This window comes from Thalassophryne amazonica, chromosome 10 (genome assembly GCF_902500255.1).
Source record: "Thalassophryne amazonica chromosome 10, fThaAma1.1, whole genome shotgun sequence".
NCBI lineage: Eukaryota > Metazoa > Chordata > Actinopteri > Batrachoidiformes > Batrachoididae > Thalassophryne > Thalassophryne amazonica.
This window is the reverse complement of record NC_047112.1, coordinates 93,814,677-93,836,275: the sequence shown is the minus strand read 5'-3', so window position 1 is coordinate 93,836,275 and position 21,599 is coordinate 93,814,677. Positions and strand designations below refer to the sequence as shown.

At 44.3% G+C, this 21,599-nt stretch overlaps 1 protein-coding gene across 3 annotated transcripts in view; it reads right to left on the bottom strand.

Annotated features, from left to right (window-relative positions):
* palld (palladin, cytoskeletal associated protein) overlaps positions 1-21,599 on the bottom strand; it is a 310,327-nt gene that overhangs the window by 126,232 nt on the left and 162,496 nt on the right. For all 3 annotated transcript variants that reach the window (XM_034180537.1, XM_034180538.1, XM_034180539.1), the window contains exon 10: positions 18,635-19,082. In XM_034180537.1, coding sequence (XP_034036428.1) covers positions 18,635-19,082 — 448 coding nt within the window. The remainder of the gene's footprint in view (positions 1-18,634; positions 19,083-21,599) is intronic.

Sequence of the window (21,599 nt, the reverse complement as noted above, 5' to 3'; positions counted from 1 at the left end):
GTTGTTTCAGACAGAATACAGTCACATGATCATGTTACTTTTTAAATTTTTGCCTGATTTTGCACATTGCATCTGAACAAGTATAAGCCCAGTCTTACTGGTTTGGGAGGTCTTGCAACTTATTCTCCAGTGTAACTTATAGATCGAAATATCATGCATTCATTAATAATAATAATAAGTATATACATAAATGGCTACTTTTGTCTTTCTGTCTGTCCGGAATAGGCTCTAAAACTACAAGGTGAACTCCCCAAAGTTACATATTCTGAACCACCATGACATGGGCTACAACCTGGTACTATTTTTAAACAAAAAAATTAATATTAAAACAACAATATTAACAATAATCTGATACATACAGTTTTGTCTTTCTGTCTGTCCGGAATAGGCTATAAAACTACAAAAGGTGAACTCCCCAAAGTTACATATTCTGAACTACCATGACATGGGCTACAACCTGGTACTATTTTCAAACAAAAAAATTAATATTAAGACAACAATATTAACAATAATCTGATACATACAGTTGAACCATATGTACCTCAGTGGCAGTTGTACTCCAGCACAAATCTCTCAGCTTTAATAGTTGGCCGCTGGCCCTATATGCAGGAGCTCAGTAGCCTGCCTACTGCTATAAACAGAGCCCAGACTCCTGAGCTATCTGCTGCTGGCTGCTGGCTAGCACACATAGCGTGGGTGTGCATGCCAGCTTGGTTGTATAACCAAGCAGATTCAAATATCCCTCTTGATATGAATGCATCCTTTCTCTGCACATGCTGCACATGGGTGCTACAAACCTGTTTGACTCTCCTTGAAAAGATTTGAACAACTCTACAAACTTTAGTGTTTTCAGACCTGTTTATAGTAAAAACAAATGTGAGTATTCTGTCATTTACTGACTAATCATATACTGAACATTTTGATTGTAAGAATATAAATACACAATTCAATACAAAGTAACTTTCTTCCATGTGCTTTGTTATCCCCATACTCCCCTCTACCAATATTACACCCATGATATTTGACACCATGTGTGAATGAGTAGATATGCCATCCTACTTAAAAATAGTCCTTCAATCTGGTTTCATCATTATGGCAATATGCACCCTCAAATTGAGATTTTTCTGTACCTAATGGCCAATACTGCGTTATGTTTATCAACTTCAAAATAAATACAGGGTAAACTCTTCATAATGCTGTCCCCAGGAACAAGGATTTAGACCTGCAGATAAGGTGCCAGCTCAATCCACATAAATTTTGATAGTTCTCCCCATGCCAGGCATTGGTGGCCGAGAAGTGAGGGGGTGTCAATCCACATGAATTTTGATAAAACTTATACACAATCACTATGATATAATACTTATCAGAATACAGCCTATTCCTTCTTGGAATGAAGGTTTTCACTCTTAGCAGAGAGCTTTCAACCACAGGCTGTAAATTAAACTTTAAAAGTTTACTGGAAGCCTGTAAATTAAACTTTAAAAGTTTACTGGATAAAATATCAAGCTTTGTCTTTTCTTGCAATTTGTACATTTATTTCTAAACATTTGCACATTTTCTAAAAATAAAGGTGTCGAGTGTACATGATGTGTATCACTTGCCTAGCGTGGATCATAATGTATCAGGCAAACGCATGTTTTCTGTATCACAATGGCACTCTGCAGATCATTTGAAAAAGTGATGTAGTTCTAACTGCTGATGGGGCAGCACCCTTTCAATCAGCCAGTAAGCAGGCATAGAGCCTGTGTTCTCCAATGGCGCGTTGTATATAGGCTGCTCATTATGATGTAAATATCATACATTAAAATTTGTTATTTATCAACTCTTCACTACCTGCTGTCCTGTTATAATAGTGCAGTAGCTTCGGGGTTGATCTAATAGTTTTGATATGTTGATGTTTCATGGCTCAAACTGTTTTTAGTGGTCAAACCTCTTTTTTTACAATTGAAAAGATTGTTTGTTCTCTAAATATACCAATGAATGCATAACTTTAAGAAATATGCAAGGCAACATTTACACCATTTAAAGATGGAATGCCTCAAAGTGTGCAAAAAGAAACCACTACTTTTGCTGATAATGTGGTGGGCCTGAATATGGCAGAACCTGTGATCTTCCACAGTTAGTTAGTCAGATGCTCCAGAGTTGGTAACCCCAATCAGCTGTATATCCACTTTCCTGACAGAAGGACAAGGAACATTGTCTACCAAGAGGCTCTTCAGAACTATTGGTCAGTAAAAGCTACATTTAAATATATATTCAACATCTCAAATCCAAAATTAACATTTGCTTAAAAGCCATTTTATTTTTGTAGCATTCTTATAAACTAGATTTGCAATGTATCAACAATTATAAAGGTCATAATATCAATTCTGATTAATGATTATGAGCATACTTGATCTGCAATATAAAGTCTGAAGAACTTCATTGTTGTTTCTTGCATGCAACAAAATTCAGTTTTCTCTCTTGGTTTGGGGATTCCACCTATTTGGGGTTTTTAGTTCAAACCTTTGCCTATTCAGACTACATATATACTTATAATATATCTACAATTATGACAAAATATAAACTTTGGAATATTTTGTAGATTATATCTTAAACAGGTTAACCTGGGCAATGCCGGCTACCCCAGCTAGTAATAATAATAATAAAGGGCTTTCCAAGGAATCAAAACAATGAACAAAATAAACTCCAATAGTAAAAAAAATACACTACAGCAATGCACAAACCCCAAAATGAAAGAGGTGATTAAAAAAAAACAAACATCTAATGACATGTTTTTTATTATAGTGCTTCCAGCGATGTGGGCCAGCAAACCTTGTCCATCTCATGATTTCTTTTGTATGAACATCCAACCTGTTGTTCATCACACGTTTATTTGTTCATCAAGCTTATTTCTTGGAATTGAACAGTCCTTATGTTACACGCCACAAGCTGACGGCTTCCTGCATAAATTCACTTCTCCGTGTGGCTGTGCTCCAGCAATCTGTGTCCATCTCATGATTTCTTTTGTCTGAACTGTGTCAACTAACATTAAATATGTTGTTCAATGAAAATTTATTTGTTCAATTTGCTTATATTTGTAATTTAAAAGTCCTCATGTTATATAACAGTTAGGGATGATATATCGTATCCAGTCAATCCAGGCTTTAATTACTGGATCAGGAAAAAAAAATTTACATACAGCATCATGTACTGCAACATACTGTTTCTTCTGCCAGAGGAGCAGCGTGTGTCACGTTGTAAGAGCGTCTGTTGTGTGTGTGTGTGCCTCTGAGAGTGGGAGAGTTGTGTCGGCATGTCTGCAGTGTGGCCTTATGTCAAACTCAAAGAAGAAAAAGGCAAGACCGCTGAATGTATTTATGTAAAGAAAATATTTCACAGATCGGTAACAGTGTTGGAAACTTTAACGCCACAAACCTGATAAAAGACTTGCAGAAATACCACGGAAAGGAGAACACCAAATTTGCTCAGGCCACAAGCGGCAAGTAGAAAAGAGCCTTGCATTTACAAACACTGCTGGAAAACATTCAGAAATGTGAGAAACTGTCTCCACAAAGCAACAACGCAAAGCTGATAACTGAGAAAATCTTCATATTCACTGTGTTTGATGAACAAAACATTCCTGTTGTAGAAAATGTGGGTTTTTGATACTTAATGGAGCATTCAGAGCCTCGTTACTTGCTGCCAAACTGCCATTTCATCTCTGAAACAGCTGTCTCAGATAAGCACAAACAAAACATTTATCTCTCAATGTTTGGAGAGCATTCCCACTTCAAGCTTGACAACTGATATCTGGAGCTCAGATGTGTGTCCATTATCGCTTTTTTCTGCCTTTTTTTTTAAAGAGACAGACTATATCAGTTTTGTATTGTAATATAACAGCACAGACTGTGGTGTGCACATGTGCTACGCTGAATTCCTGTCCACTGTTAAACTCCCCCTAAAGTAATGCTGTACTACAAAGTGAGTTCATACACAGAAAATACAGTAATAAAGAAACCCTCTGAGTAGAAAGCTCCCAATGTCCCTGCCTTTGCTAAGTGGTTTGTTTTCTACAGTACAGTAAATTTTGTGGAGTAAAATATACTCTACAAATCAAATCAAATCAAATGAATTTTATTTATATAGCGCCAAATCACAACAACAGTTGCCCCAAGGCGCTTTATATTGCAAGGCAAAAGCCATACAATAATCACAGAAAAACCCCAACGGTCAAAACGACCCCCTATGAGCAAGCACTTGGCGACAGTGGGAAGGAAAAACTCCCTTTTAACAGGAAGAAACCTCCAGCAGAACCAGGCTCAGGGAGGGGCAGTCTTCTGCTGGGACTGGTTGGGGCTGAGGGGAGAGAATCAGGAAAAAGACATGCTGTGGAAGACAGCAGAGATCAATCACTAATGCAGAGTGGTGCATACAGAGCAAAAAGAGAAAGAAACACTCAGTGCATCATGGGAACCCCCCAGCAGTCTAAGTCTATAGCAGCATAACTAAGGGATGGTTCAGGGTCACCTGATCCAGCCCTAACTATAAGCTTTAGCAAAAAGGAAAGTTTTAAGCCTAATCTTAAAAGTAGAGAGGGTGTCTGTCTCCCTGATCCGAATTGGGAGCTGGTTCCACAGGAGAGGAGCCTGAAAGCTGAAGGCTCTGCCTTCCATTCTACTCTTAAAAACCCTAGGAACTACAAGTAAGCCTGCAGTCTGAGAGCAAAGCCCTCTATTGGGGTGATATGGTACTAAGAGGTCCCTAAGATAAGATGGGACCTGATTATACAAGTGTAGCAAGATGAAGGTCCTGGGTCCCGATTGAAGAGACGTTCCCACTAGCTTGGCTAACTGGGAATTCCTCTTTTGCTGACCTGGTAGAGGAATAGTCTTTAGTGTGAGCCGTCCGGGGTTCGATCCCACCGACCTCCCGGCCTCAAACGTTCTACGGTCACAATTGGCGTTGTCAGCAGGATGTGGGTAGTCACAGAACTGTTGTGTGGGCTGCTGAAGAGGAGGTACTGCTGGCCCACCACCACCACAGGATGGCGCCCTGCTTGAAGTGCGGGCTTCAAGCACGAGAGGGCGTCGGAGCGACCGGGAATGACAGCTGTCACTCATCATCCGTACCAGCTGTCACTCATCCACTACTCAACACCATCACCATAAAGGCCGGACTGCAACTCCACCTCCCCGCCAAGAAATCAGCTACCTTGGAGGTAATTTCTCTGCTGAATTTAAACTGAATAATCGTCTGCTCTCATTTGCAGCCGTTTCCCTGTGACGTATTCCTTATCTGCTGTATTGGCGTTTGGTGTGGACTGTGACGGCTTCGCCTCCCACCCCAACCAGATAAGTGGTTTTCACAGGAGCTGTCCGAGTGTGTTATTGGAGGTGGAGGTTCTCCCTCCTTACTGAACACAGACTGTGGGATTACTGAGTGTGCGTACTCACACTCACCTGTGCTGTTTCTGTTCTCTGCCAGCAGTACCAGGTCTGACAGCTGGAGACGGTGACCACCTGGGGACCCAGGACTTGGCGGCTCCGGTGTTCTTCAGGTCCGTTGACGGTGAGGGCCGTGTGGGATCCGGCTCGGCTCTGGACGGGTGTCTCCTATCCTCAAGCCTGCCCACACGTCACCCAACATGTAATTGACTATAGTCCCAAACTGATTCTTGTCTGTATTCTGTTGTGCATAATTTACAACATTAAATTGTTACTGTTTGGCTTATCCATTGCCCGTTCTTTTACGCCCCCTGTTGTGGGTCCGTGTTCCTACACTTTCACAACAGGATTTCTCGGCCAGCGTCATGGATCCCGAGGGGCGTCAACCATCGCTTGAACAGCCAATGGAAGAGCGAGGTGCACAGGCGCCAGCAGGAGGCGTGTTAGGTGTGCTGCAGCACATCTTAACCGCTTTTACTGCTCGGTTGGACTTAGTTACCGAGCAGAGCATTGTTCTCAATCGAAGGATGGAGGCTCTCACCGCCCAGGTGGAAGCGCATGCTCAGGGCGCTGCTGCAGCACCTCCTCCTGCTGACCGAATGCCAGAGACAGACATTCCACTGGTCGTTCAACGAACCCCCCCACCTTCCCCTGAAGCATACATAAGCCCTCCGGAGCCGTACGGAGGCTGTGTGGAGATGTGCGCAGACTTCTTGATGCAGTGCTCGCTCATCTTTTCACAGCGTCCCGTCATGTACACGTCAGACGCTAGCCGGGTGGCTTACGTTATAAATTTGCTTCGAGGAGAGGCACGCACCTGGGCTACGGCGCTCTGGGAGCAGAATTTACGGCTCCTAATGATTTACACTGAGTTTGTGAGGGAGTTCCGACAGGTGTTCGACCACCCTCATAGAGGCGAGACCGCTTCAAGCGTGCTGCTGTCGATAAGACAGGGGTGTCGAAGCGCAGCGAAGTATGCAGTCGACTTCTGCATCGCGGCAGCGCGAGCCGGCTGGAATGCTGTTGCGCTCCGTGCCGCCTTTGTAAACGGACTGTCTCTGGTCCTTAAGGAGCACCTGGTGGGGAAGGACGAGCCGCGGGATTTAGACGGGCTTATCGACCTGGTTATATGGTTAGACAACCGATTAACAGAACACCGACGGGAGCGAGACGAAGGGCGTGGTCAGGCACAAGCCGTCCCTCTTCCTCCCGGGTCCGAAAGGGAGCCGACTTCCCCACCCACGCTCCACAGCCAGGGCTCTCCACGTGACGACAGCTCCCCCTGCTGACGTTGCTATGGAAACGAGCAGGGCCAAAAAGCGATCAGATCAGAGACAAAGGAGGCTGATCCGTGGAGAGTGTTTTCTCTGCAGCTCAACCGAACACACACAGAGAGAATACCCCAAACGGTCAAAACAGCAGCACTCGTCCTTAGAGACTGGGCTAAGGGTGGGTCACAATACCCATGCGGGGAGACCCCGAAAATCTGCACGTATCCCAGTCACGATCCTGAGTGGGGATCTAACCCTTCACGCCCCAGCACTGGTGGACACGGGGTCAGAGGGGAATCTGCTGGATAGCAGATGGGCAAAGGAGGTTGGGCTCCCTCTAGTGTCCTTACCGTCACCATTGTCAGTGCGGGCACTAGATGGCACCCTTCTTCCACTAATCACACACCAGACACAGCCCGTGACTTTGGTTGTATCTGGGAATCACAGGGAGGAGATTGTGTTTTATGTAACACCTTCTACCTCCCGAGTGATTTTGGGTTTTCCATGGGTGTTAAAACACAATCCCCGGATTGATTGGCCGTCTGGGGTTGTGGTTCAGTGGAGCGAAACCTGCCACCGGGAATGTTTAGGCTCCTCGGTTCCACCCGGTGTGACAGCTAAGGAAAGGAGGAGGTTTTAGTCCCCCCCAATCTGGCGGCGGTGCCAGCCGAGTACCATGACCTTGCTGACGTCTTCAGCAAGGATCTGGCACTCACGCTGCCCCCACACCGTCCATACGATTGTGCCATTGATTTGATACCGGGCGCTGAGTACCCGTCCAGCAGGCTGTACAACCTCTCACGTCCGGAACGCGAATCAATGGAGACCTACATCCGGGACTCGTTAGCTGCCGGGTTGATCCGGAACTCCACCTCCCCGATGGGTGCTGGTTTCTTTTTTGTGGGCAAGAAGGACGGCGGACTCCGTCCATGCATTGATTACAGAGGGCTGAACGAGATCACGGTTCGCAACCGATACCCGTTACCTCTGTTGGATTCAGTGTTCATGCCCTTGCATGGAGCCCAAATTTTCACAAAATTGGATCTTAGGAATGCTTATCACCTGGTTCGGATCCGGGAGGGAGACGAGTGGAAGACGGCATTTAACACCCCGTTAGGTCACTTTGAGTACCTGGTTATGCCGTTCGGCCTCACCAATGCGCCCGCGACATTCCAAGCGTTGGTTAATGACGTCTTGCAGGACTTCCTGCATCGGTTTGTCTTCGTATATCTAGACGATATACTCATCTTTTCTCCGGATCCTGAGACCCATGTCAAGCATGTACTTCAGGTCCTACAGCGGTTGTTGGAGAACCGGCTGTTTGTGAAGGGCGAGAAGTGCGAGTTCCACCGCACTTCTTTGTCCTTCCTGGGGTTCATAATCTCCTCCAACTCCGTCGCCCCTGATCCGGCCAAGGTTGCGGCGGTGAGAGATTGGCCCCAACCAACAAACCGTAGGAAACTGCAACAGTTCCTCGGTTTTGCAAATTTCTACCGGAGGTTCATCAAGGGCTACAGTCAGGTAGTTAGCCCCCTGACAGCCCTGACCTCCACAAAAGTCCCCTTCACCTGGTCGGATCGGTGCGAAGCTGCGTTTAGGGAGTTGAAACACCGGTTCTTGACTGCACCGGTTCTGGTGCAACCTGATCCCAATCGCCAGTTTGTAGTTGAAGTGGACGCCTCTGACTCAGGGATAGGAGCCGTGGTATCCCAGAGCGGGGAGTCCGACAAGGTTCTCCATCCATGTGCCTACTTTTCCCGCAGGTTGACCCCGGCTGAAAGGAACTATGACGTCAGCAATAGGGAACTTCTTGCGGTGAAGGAGGCTCTTGAGGAGTGGAGACACCTGTTGGAGGGAGCATCGGTACCATTTACGGTTTTCACGGACCATCGGAACCTGGAGTACATTCGGACCGCCAGGCGTCTGAACCCCAGGCAAGCCCGCTGGTCGCTGTTCTTCGGGCGTTTTGACTTTCAGATCACCTACCGCCCCGGGACGAAAAACCAACGATCTGATGCCCTGTCCCGGGTGCATGAAGAGGAGGTCAAGACCGAGCTGTCAGACCCGACGGAAACCATCATCCCCAAGTCCACTGTCGTGGCCACCCTTTACTCTGCAAAATTTACAGCATTCTGAAAAGAACTGCTTTATCACAATGGTCAACTAAAACAAGTACTGGTATTCCAAATATTAATGGTGTCTGGAGCTTCACTGAAGAAAAACAAACAGGAAAATGAGACTGAATTTCAGAGCTGGCTTCAAATAGCTCATTTGCTATATATTTTTCACCATGTATTAAAAGACTTCTACTTAACCATTAAGAATGGATCAAAGTGGTTGCTCTACCAGCACTTTATGTTATTATCATCTTGCAAAATGACATCAGCTTTGATGAAGACATTCATATCCATACGGGTTACATTTTCTTTTGTCTTCAGTATAGAAAAAAAAAATGTTTCACAGCTCAGGCCCGCTGCCAAGCCACATGATTACTTCCAGCATCTCATCAAATCAACAAAATGTGTAAATGATGAGTTGTGGTGCCTGTTAAAAAGAACTCTATAAAAAACATCATCAACAAAGAATATGAGATTTGCTGGCTCGTCAGTCTGTACGGGGACATGCCACACACACACACACACACACAAAAAACCAAGATATGATGTCAATATGAGCTCAGTGGCTTCAGGTTGGAAGCTGCTGCTTCATATCACCTGGGGAAACAGTGAAGTGTACAAGAAATGAGCTTTGGTTAATGGCATGGCTGCTGCTTTTACTGGCTAATTACAGAATTTAAAGGGGAGAAGGCAAGAGAGGGATGATTTTATGCTTTCTAATTGCTTCACAGTTGGAGGTTGATTGTATGGAGTGATGTGTTCCTGTTGCTATTTTGGAAAAACTCAGTAGTTTTACCATCATCCTGCTATTAGAGAACTCCAAACTGTCCAGAGAAATACAGTAGGGGAAACCGGGGCACAGTGAATCAGTAGCTATATCTGCAAAACTACATCTATACTTGCAGCAGTTATGCCACCCCCCTTATAAATTAGTGTTTTTGGATACATTAAGAGGAAAACTAAGTGGCAAGTGAAGTCAGTTTTTTCCTGTCAAAAGTAAATTTTGTGCATGTCAGTGTCTTTGTATTTATTTCTCACAACAGAGGAAAGGTGGCCCAAAAATTATTATTAGTTAGAAGACTACCCCATGCAACTGATGAGCATGTGTTATGTCTTCTCCAGACTATCAGCTATTTGATAACATGACTCATGTGTGTCACACGCACCCGGGGCACAGTGAATCAGTCTAGAAAGTGATTTACTAAGCCCCAGTATCAAGTGGATGACAAATATTACTTGCTGAAGCTTATACAGTTATATTTCCATGAATTATTTCTATAATTTGTGTATATAAACAACTGTTTTCACGTTTGAACAGAAATTATGACAGTTGTATTTATAATAGTTTCTAAAGGACTTATATCACTATATAAGACACTCACACACTACATAGCTGGTTTGCTGGATTATAGTTTGTATATGCATCAGCATATATTTAATAATTTTGAACAAATCTTTATAATCATGTGTTTTATTATTATTATTATTATTATTATTATTATTATTATTATTATATTCTAAGTTGATTCACTGTGCCCCGGACACTGATTCACTGTGCCCTGTGTCTAAACACCTGTAAATTACACTTTGGGAGATATAAATAACACAGCCTTATAATCAATAACTTGCTGTGTTAAATCCGCAATAGAATTACCTAAACCTATGCATAATGTGTTTATGCTGCCACAAAACAACATTTTTGATCCTGATCCAATGTGCCCCGGTTTCCCCTATGTGGCTCTAATTTGCTGAGCACTTCTCTTCCTCATGAACTAACCATAATTCCCTTTATCATGTTCTTATGCTTGTGTGGGAGATATAAGTCAGGTCCATAAATTTTTGGACAGTGACCATTTTCGTAATTTTTGCCTCTGTACAGCACAATAGAGTTGAAATAAAACTGTTGTGTGGGCCGCTGAAGAGGAGGTACTGCTGGCCCACCACCACAAGATGGCGCCCTGATTGAAGTGCGGGCTTCAAGCACGAGAGGGCGTCGGAGCGACCGGGAGTGACAGCTGTCACTCATCATCCGTACCAGCTGTTACTCATCCACAACTCAACACCATCACCATAAAGGTCGGACTGCAACTCCACCTCCCCGCCGAGAAATCAGCTACCTTGGAGGTAATTTTCTCTGCTGACTTAAAACATTGAGTAATAATCTGAACTTCTTTGCAGCCGTTTTCCTGTGGTGTTTTCCTTATCTGTGGAATTGGCGTTTGGTGTGATCAGCGACGGCTTCGCTTCACACCCCAACTAGATAAGTGATTAGACAGGAGCTGCACGAGTGTGTGATTGGAGGTGGAGGTGCTCCCTCCCAAAAGAACACAGACTGTGGGATTACTGAGTGTGCATACTCACACTCACCTGTGCTGTTTCTATTCTCTGCCAGCAGTACCAGGTCTGACAGCTGAAGACGGTGACCACCTGGGGACCCAGGACTTGGCGGCTCCGGTGTTCTTCAGGTCCGTTGGCGGTGAGGGCCGTGTGGGATCCGGCTCGGTTCTGGACGGGCGTCTCGTATCCTCAAGCCTGCCCACACGTCACCCAATGTGTAATTGACTGTAGTCCCAAACTGATTGTTGTCTGTATTCCGTTGTGCACAATTTACAACATTAAATTGTTACTGTTTGGCTTATCCATTGCCCGTTCTTTTACGCCCCCTGTTGTGGGTCCGTGTTCCTACACTTTCACAACAAAAACAGTTAATATGTGTTTATTATGTAAACTTTATTTTTAATTCAAGTCATTCGATAAGATTATCACATTCAATTTTTTCCAGTTGGGGTCATTTTCATACATGACACCTTAATTTTTCAAATCCTGATGTATTTTCTGGAGTCACAGCAGAGTATAAGCCACATCTTTTTCTTTATGTTTAACTGTTTTTAACACAGCAATTCTCTTGGGGAAAGTTCAACAAATCACATTAACCAAACACAGAAGGGGCAATGATCAAAGCTTCCATTGCTGAAGCTGCAGCGGGGAGCTGTGGCCTGAAGGTCTTAGGTACCTCAAGGGGTGCCAACCCTCGAACATCATGGTGGACACCGGTGGTCAGGGAAGCCGTCCGACTGAAGAAGGAGCCCTTCTGCGATATGTTATCTCAGAGGACTCCAGAGGCATTTGCAAGGTACCGACAGGCCCGAAGGGCAGCAGTGAGTGTCTGCTGTGGGGGAGGCAAAGCAGTGGGTGTGGGAGGAGTTTGGAGCAACCATGGAGAAGGACTTTCGGTCGGCACCAAGGTGCTTCTGGCAGACCGTGAGGCACCTCAGGAGGGGGAAATGGGGAACCATCCAAGCTGTCTACAGTAAGGATGGGACTCTGTTGACTTTAACTGAGGATGTAATCCGGGGCTGGAAGGAACACTTTGAGGAACTCCTGCATCAGACTGGAGCGATCTCTATAGTAGAGGCAGAGCTGGAAGCTGATGGATGATTTTCATCAATTTCCCTGATGGAAGTCACTGAGGTAGTCCAACAACTCTGCAGTGGCAAGGCCCTGGGGGTTGATGAGATCTGTCCAGAAATGCTGAAGGCTCTTTGTGTGGAGGGACTGTCTTGGATGAGATGTCTCTTCAACATTGCATTGAGGTCTGGGACAGTGCCTAAGGCGTGGCAAACTGGGGTCGTGGTCCCCATATTTAAAAAGGAGGACCAGAGAGTGTGTGCCAACTACAGGGGCATCACACTACTCAGCCTCCCTGGTAAAGTCTACTCCAGGGTGCTGGAAAGGAGGGTTCAGCCGATAGTCGAACCTCTGATTAAAGAGGAACAATGCAGGTTTTGTCCTGGTTGTGGAACAACTGAAAAGCTCTTTACTCTCACAAGGATCCTGAAGGGTGCCTGGGAATATGCCCACCCAGTCTACATGTGTTTTGTGGACTTGAAGAAGGCATATGATCGGGTACCCCCGGAGATACTGTGGGAGGTGCTGCAGGAGTATGGAGTGGGAGGATCCCTTCTCAGAGCCATCCAAACTCTGTACTCGCAAAGCGGGTGTTCGGCAGTAAGTCGGACTCATTTCCGGTGGAGGTTGGCCTCCGCCTTGACACAAATCCTGTTTGTAATATTCATGGACAGGATATCGAGGTGTAGTCGGGGGGAAGAGGGTTTCCGGTTTGGTGGGCTCAGGGTCTCATCACTGCTTTTTGCAGTTGATGTGGTCCTGTTGACTTCCTCAATGACCTCCAACACTCACTGGATCGGTTTACAGCCGACTGTGAAGCGGATGGCATGAGGATCAGCATCTCTAAATCTGAGGCCATGGTTCTCAGCAGGAAACCGATGGATTGCCTACTCCGGGAAGGGAATATGGCCTTGCCCCAAGTGAAGGAGTTCAAGTACCTCGGGGTCTTGTTCACGATTGAGGGGACGATGGAGCGTGAGATTGGCCGGAGAATTGGCTCAGCAGGGGCGGTATTGCATTCGTTCTACCGTACTGTTGTGATGAAAAGGGAGCTGACCCAAACGGCGAAGTTCTCGATCTACTGGTCAATCTTCGTTCCTACTCTCATCTATTATCATGAGTGTTGGGTCATGACCGAAAGAACTAGATCGCAGGTACAAGCAGCCGAAATGGGCTTCCTCAGGAGGGTGGCTGGTGTCTCCCTTAGAGATAGGGTGAGAAGTTCGGTCATCCGTGGGGAGCTCGGAGTAGAGTCGCTGCTCCTTCACATTGAAAGGAGCCAGCTGAGGTGGTTCAGGCATCTGGTAAGGATGCCTCCTGGGCGCCAAGGGAGGTGTTCCAGGCACATCCATCTGGGAGGAGACCCCGGGGAAGACCCAGGACTAGGTGGAGAGATTATATCTCCATACTGGCCTGGGAACGCCTCGGGATTCCCCAGTCAGAGGTGGTCAATGTGGCCCGGGAAGGGGAAGTCTGGGGTCCCCCGCTGGAGCTGTTGCCCCCACGACCCAAACCCGGAAAAGCGGTTGAAGCTGAGTGATGAGTGATTTCATCTCTGGTTTGGCTCTACTTAACATAAGGACTTTCAAATATTTTTAATTTCCAAATATAAGCAAGATGGACAATTAAACATACATTGAACAACATATTGGATAAGTAACATCCAATATGTTGTTGATGAAGCGTAGACAAAAGAAACTGTCAGATGGACACAGATTTCCCTCACTATTTGCTCAGTTTTTGAGAACTCTCTACCCATACTGTACATACCACAGTGTTTTATTTCTAAATGCCAATGAAGTCTAAGACATACAGTATGCGGTGACTTTTAAAAATTCATGTATCCATCCTCTGACTTGACTAAAGAAAATTGGCTGTAAAAATGACGATTTGCATTTCTTTTGTCTAACTTTTTATGGGCTCTGAAAATGAAGGCACTGTGGAGGCTCATGTATCTGTCGTAAATAAAACCACTTTTAAAAATGAAACCACCAGTCTTGTTCTGTGCTCAGAGGTCCTCAGTTGTGTCCTTACATACAGCTGTGCTCATAAGCTTACATACCCTGACAGAAGTTTAGATTTTTTTTTTTTTTTGCCATTTTTCAGAGAATATGAATAATAACACAAACACTTTTTTCACCCATGGTTGGTGGTTGGGTGAAGGCATTTACTGTCAAACAACTGTGTTTACTCTTTTTAAATCATAATGACAACAGAAACGACCCAAATTACCCCGATTAAAGGTTTACATACCCTGGTGATTTTGGCCTGATAACTTGTACACAGGCTGACTCAAACAGGGTTGAATGGCTGCAAAAGGTAACCATCCTCACCTGTGATCAGTTTTCTTGTAATCAGTGTGTGTATCAAAGGTCAGTGAGTTTCTGGACTCCTGACAAACCCTTGCATCTTTCATCCAGTTACTTAAAAAGCCATCACTTGACCCAGCTATCTTAGCTAATTATAGGCCAATCTCCAACCTTCCTTTTCTCTCAAAGATTCTTGAAAGGGTAGTTGTAAAACAGCTAACTGATCACCTGCAGAGGAATGGTCTATTTGAAGAGTTTCAGTCAGGTTTTAGAATTCATCATAGTACAGAAACAGCATTAGTGAAGGTTACAAATGATCTTCTTATGGCTTCGGACAGTGGACTTATCTCTGTGCTTGTTCTGTTGGACCTCAGTGCTGCTTTTGATACTGTTGACCATAAAATTTTATTACAGAGATTAGAGCATGTCATAGGTATTAAAGGCACTGCGCTGCGGTGGTTTGAATCATATTTGTCTAATAGATTACAGTTTGTTCATGTAAATGGGGAATCTTCTTCACAGACTGAAGTTAATTATGGAGTTCCACAAGGTTCTGTGCTAGGACCAATTTTATTCACTTTATACATGCTTCCCTTGGGCAGTATTATTAGACGGTATTGCTTAAATTTTCATTGTTACGCAGATGATACCCAGCTTTATCTATCCATGAAGCCAGAGGATACACACCAATTAGCTAAACTGCAGGATTGTCTTACAGACATAAAGACATGGATGACCTCTAATTTCCTGCTTTTAAACTCAGATAAAACTGAAGTTATTGTACTTGGCCCCACAAATCTTAGAAGCATGGTGTCTAACCAGATCGTTACTCTGGATGGCATTTCCCTGATCTCTAGTAATACTGTGAGAAATCTTGGAGTTATTTTTGATCAGGATATGTCATTCAAAGCGCATATTAAACAAATATGTAGGACTGCCTTTTTGCATTTACGCAATATCTCTAAAATCAGAAAGGTCTTGTCTCAGAGTGATGCTGAAAAACTAATTCATGCATTTATTTCCTCTAGGCTGGACTATTGTAATTCATTATTATCAGGTTGTCCTAAAAGTTCCCTAAAAAGCCTTCAGTTGGTTCAGAATGCTGCAGCTAGAGTACTGACGGGGACTAGCAGGAGAGAGCATATCTCACCCGTGTTGGCCTCTCTTCATTGGCTTCCTGTTAATTCTAGAATAGAATTTAAAATTCTTCTTCTTACTTATAAGGTTTTGAATAATCAGGTCCCATCCTATCTTAGGGACCTCATAGTACCATATTACCCCATTAGAGCGCTTCGCTCTCAGACTGCGGGCTTACTTGTAGTTCCTAGGGTTTGTAAGAGTAGAATGGGAGGCAGAGCCTTCAGCTTTCAGGCTCCTCTCCTGTGGAACCAGCTCCCAATTCAGATCAGGGAGACAGATACCCTCTCTACTTTTAAGATTAGGCTTAAAACTTTCCTTTTCGCTAAGGCTTATAGTTAGGGCTGGATCGGGTGACCCTGGACCATCCCTTGGTTATGTTGCTTTAGACGTAGACTGTGGGGGGTTCCCATGATGCACTGTTTCTTTCTTTTTTTGCTCCGTATGCATCACTCTGCATTTAATCATTAGTGATCGATCTCTGCCCCCCTTCTCGGCATGTCTTTTTCCTGGTTCTTTCCCTCAGCCCCAACCAGTCTCAGCAGAAGACTGCCCCTCCCTGAGCCTGGTTCTGCTGGAGGTTTCTTCCTGTTAAAAGGGAGTTTTTCCTTCCCACTGTGGCCAAGTGCTTGCTCATAGGGGGTCGTTTTGACCATTGGGGTTTTTCATGGTTTTTGTATGGCCTTGCCTTGCAATATGGAGTGCCTTGGGGCAACTGTTTGTTGTGATCTGGCGCTATATAAGAAAAAAGTTGATTGATTGATTGATTGATCCAGTGCTACACTGACGACGTGTCTGGTGTCTGAGTCATGAGAAAAGCAAAAGACTTCGCAAAGGATCTGCGGGAAAAGGTAACTGAACTGTATAAAACAGGAAAGAGATTTAAAAAGATATCTAAGCAACTGAGAATGTCAACCAGCAGTGTTCAAACTCTAATTAAGATGAGTTAAACTCTAATTAATTAAAATGAGGGATGCTGTTGAAACCAAACCACAGTCAGGTAGACCAACAAAAAAAAAAATCCAGCAATAATGCCAGGAAAATTCAGGAAGCAAAGAAACACCCACAAATTTCTTCAGCTGAAATATAGGACTTTTTGAAAAAAAGTGGTCTGGCTGTTTCAAGATGCACAATAAGGAGGCACTTGAAGAAAAATGAATTGCAAAGTTGAGTTGCCAGAAGAAAGCCATTACCATGTAAATGCCACAAAATATCCCACTTACAATATGCTAAACAGCACAGAGAACAAAGTCATTTGGAGTGATGATTTTGGCCACAACCATAAACATTACATTTGGAGAGGAGTCAACAAACCCAACAATGAAAGGTACGCCCTTTCTACTGTGAAACATGGAGGTGGATCGCTGATGTTTTAGAGATGTGTGAGCTACAAAGGCACAGGAACCTTGGTCAAAATTGATGGCAGGATGAATGCAGCATGTTATCAGAAAATACTGGAGGAAAATTTGCACTCATCAGGCCAACATGACAATGATCCAAAATACAAGGCCAAGTCAACTGATCATTGACTACAGCAGAATAAATTGAAGGTTCTGGAGTGGCCATCTCAGTCTCTTGACCTCAATATCATTGAGCCACTCTGGAGAGATCTCAAACGTGTAGTTCATGCAAGACAGTCCAGGAATTTACAGAAACTGGAGGCATTTTTGCCAAGAGGAATGGGCAGCTTTACCATCAGAGAAAATAAAGAGCCTCGTCCACAACTACCACAAAAGAGTCCAAGCTGTCATTATGATACTGTATGGGCAAATGCCAACCAGGACCCAAGGCAGTTCCATAGTGTGGTGGTTGCAATAACACACAACACCAGCGCATGCTCCCTGGCCTGAAATGTGACTGAATTAAGTGACAGTAAGTCAAGCATGCTCCTCAACCTGACATCATGTATGTATCAACCTGGTGTCACGGCAAGTCGTGATTCAGCAGCATGAATTCTACATTAATCCATTGGTTCGAGATATTGTGATGAAAGTGTCTCATTTTTGTCACGGCAGCATGAATTCATTCTAATCCATTCCGTCATGGCTGCACGAAATTAAAAATGAAGTGGGGGTCGGGGTGGTTATGGTTAGGGTTGGGGGAAGGAGTAGGATTAGGTTATGGTTAAGTTTAAGGTTGGGGGTAGGAGTAGGATTAGTAATAGTGAGTTTAAAAAAACTCTGTCACGAAAATTTGACTAATTTTGTGACAGGAGCACGAAAAAACAAAACGTGAGACTGGGCTGTATGTATACACCCCCGTCCCCACCCCATAAACTAATAGACTGTCTTCCTGATTTGGATGTGAATACCCTCAAACTAAAGCTGAAGTCTGTACTTTGATCTCACATACATTATTTGGTATCATCTTGAATGTGCTGTGGCAGACAACTACATACAATACCCAAAACCTTTTAATTTTCCAGGTTTTTGTGGACTTGACTGTATTTGGTCGTTGCCTACTATCAACTTTATGATCAGAATAAAATCTTACTTTGGGGGCCTGTTTAATGCAGATATATCCATACACAGACCTACTTGTCAAATAACAACAGCATCTAAATGATCCTCACTGAGCTCAAAAAGGTGGAAAAATAAATGAATAAAACAACCACAATGGCACAGTCCTGGGCTGGACATGCAGACAGAAGTCAGCAATAGGCTGTGGCATCCAACAAAGTCTACACAAAGCTGTTGACAAGTACAGACAGACTGCAGATGGCAGACCTTCATGGCACACACAGTGCCACGGTGACACCAACACCAGCATAAAGGCAAAGGAATGCTTTTGTTCTCAAGGGAAAAATGAGAGCTGGGATTCCCCCTTTGACAAAGCTGAGACAGAATACTATTATTTCACCTACACTTGAATCAGGCCTCACACCTGAATCAGGCCTCACACCTTCCCTCCCTGGTAGCCAACCAGTCCCAAAGGCACAGACACAGGGGGACTTGTCAAGTACTCACAGTTTTGGCTTTGGTTTGGTAGGCAAAGGGGGCCCATCCTTCACAGGAGATGGAGACAGCTTACATGGTGTTGGAGGTGAGTATGGAGATGCTTGGGTTTGAATTTGCCCTGGTGCTTCTGCTACAGGATGAGACTGTGGTGGTGGAGGTGGGAACATTGGATCTGTAGGTGGGCTTGGAGGTGATGGTGGATTCTCGGGTTGGCCATTTTGTGTAGGAAGCTTTTCCTCTTTCGCCGAGCCTGTCTGTACTGGAGATAAGGTCTGCACGCTGGGCCAGATTTCCAGCTCCTTGATAACTAACATCTCAGTGGTGGGCTGAGACAGCACCTTGGGTGGCAGCTCCAGGAGGCTGATCTCTGTTGGTGGGGGAGGTGGGGGGAAGGCTGCACAGTCCTCAAATCCTGAGCTGTCGCCAGACAAGCCGTTACTGGATGAATCCTCGGAAGCTGAAAGAAAACAAACAAGGGAAAAGTGGAAAAAGCTTGAGGTTGTTTAGTTTTTGCTCTGAACTCCACCTTACGCAGTCGATAAAAATTACACAGATAAGATCTATCAGAGATGATCTGAACATAAAGCAGCAGCTGGGCCCAGCCAGCATGATGCAGTTACTGTTTATTCAGCCTTCCCTGTAAGTACATGATGAGTCCTGTTGCTGTGACACAAAACATATTTGTGACCTTCTGCACAGAACTGCTCAACATCTCAAACCTATGTTTCTCTCATGCTAATGACCCAATAATAAGCAGGCCAAAAGATTTCAAGACATGTCAGAGCTTCTACAAGTAACTGCAAACTACAGGAACTCCAGGAAGTCGCTATGCCATCGGATTTAATGGTGAATTCTGACAAATTACAACCTAGACTCTACTTTTTGTTGTCTTTGGGGTTATATTTTCACTTGACATACAATTTGGGGGCCAAGTAGGGGCTCCTATAACACACAGACCCTCCTCCATCAGTGAACTTGTTTGCACTCTGTGGAACAGCTACAAGAGAGGATGGCTAGGCTAAAGTAAGGCTAACTGTATAACTGGCCATTTTAAAAAGTTGATTTACATTTAGTGAAGTAAACATAATCATCAGACAGTGACCTCTGATGTGTAGTGGGTGGGTTTCAGACAGAGTGTGAAATGACAAGTATGAGGAACAGCACCTCCTAATCTGAGACTGTGGTCATCTGCCAAAAGATCATGATGCCTAGAACTGTTAGAACTGTTACACTTATTCAGATGAATTTTTGTGATGCCTCATCGGGTCATGGGAGAGTCACTGTCCCAAGTCGAGGAGTTCAAGTATCTCAAAATCTTGCTCATGAGTGGTGGTAAGATGAGATTGATAGAAGGATTGAGGCTGGGTTTGAGGTCCTGTAGATGCTGTACCAGACTGTAGTGGTGAAGAAATAGCTAAGCCAGAAGGTGAAACTCTTAATTTAGTAGTCGATTTGCACTCCTGTCCTCACCTGTGGTCATGAGCTTGGTGTAAATTTCAATTTCAATTTATTAATTTATATAGCGCCAAATCACGACAAAGTTGCCCCAAGGTGCTTCACATAATTCACAACAACACAAATTAATCTAAATTCAAAATAAAAAGCAAGAAAAGCACAGTTAAAAGATAAAACACAGTAGAATAAAAAGAAATTACAAAGCAAACACAAACAGATTAAAAAATTAATGATAAGACAGTCTAAAAAAGTGGGTCTTCAGTCTTGATTTAAAAATCTCCACCGTGTCAGACTGCCGAATAACAGCAGGTAGATCATTCCAAAGAGCCGGGCCACGGTAGGAGAAGGCTCTATACCCCACAGACTTTTTGTTCATCCTCGGAACACACAGAAGCCCTGCACCCTGCGAACGCAAAGGCCTCACAGGTACGTAGGGCTTAACCAAGTCCGCCAAGTAGGAAGGTGCCAGTCCATGAACAATTTTATAAACCAACAATAAAACTTTAAAATCCAATCTGGCAGAAACCGGTAGCCAATGAAGGGATGCCAGAATGGGAGTAATGTGGTCAAACCTTCTACTTTGTGTCAAAATTCTGGCAGCAGCATTCTGCACCAACTGAAGTCCTCGAATGCTAGACTGCGGCAGGCCAGAGAATAAAGCATTACAATAATCCAATCTAGAAGAGACAATTGCGTGAATCAGAGTCTCAGCATCAGCCATAGACAGGATGGGGCGAATCTTTGCTATATTTCTCAGATGAAAGAAAGCAGTCCTCGTAATGTCCCTAATGTGGAGGTCAAAGGACAACGTAGGATCAAAGATTACCCCAAGGTTCCTCACTTTGTCAGTATGATGTATAACACATGAACCTAGGCTAAGCACCAGCTGATCAAATTGGTGCCGATGTCTTGCTGGGCCAAGAACCATCATTTCAGTCTTATCAGAGTTCAAAAGTAGAAAGTTGCTAGACATCCAACTTCTCACTGCTGCAAGACAGTCCTGTAAAGATTTTATGTGGACAGGATTTCCAGCAGGTATTGGCATATACAACTGAGTATCATCAGCATAACAATGAAAAGCAACCCCGAAACGCCGCAAAATGTTCCCAAGGGGTGCCATATACAGGGAAAAAAGCAAGGGACCCAGAACGGATCCCTGAGGAACCCCGAACTTCATGCCCTTAAAGTCAGAGGTAGTGTCATTGCACAAAACACAATGGGAACGACCAGACAGATAAGACGTCAGCCACACAATGTAATGGTGTAATGGTTGAAAAAAAAAAACAAATAAAGGCCCTGGATCCAAGAGGTCAAAATGAGTTTCCTCCTTCAGGTATTTGGGTTATCTTACACTAAGGGACAGGGTAACAAGCTTGAGTATCCTGGAGGGAATTGGAGGAGACCTGCTGCTCCTTCCCAATGAATGGAGCCAGCTGAGGTGGTTCAGGCATCTGGGAAGGAGGACCCATGTTTATCTTCCTAGGGAGGTCTTCCAGCCATGTCCAACTGGGAAAAGGCC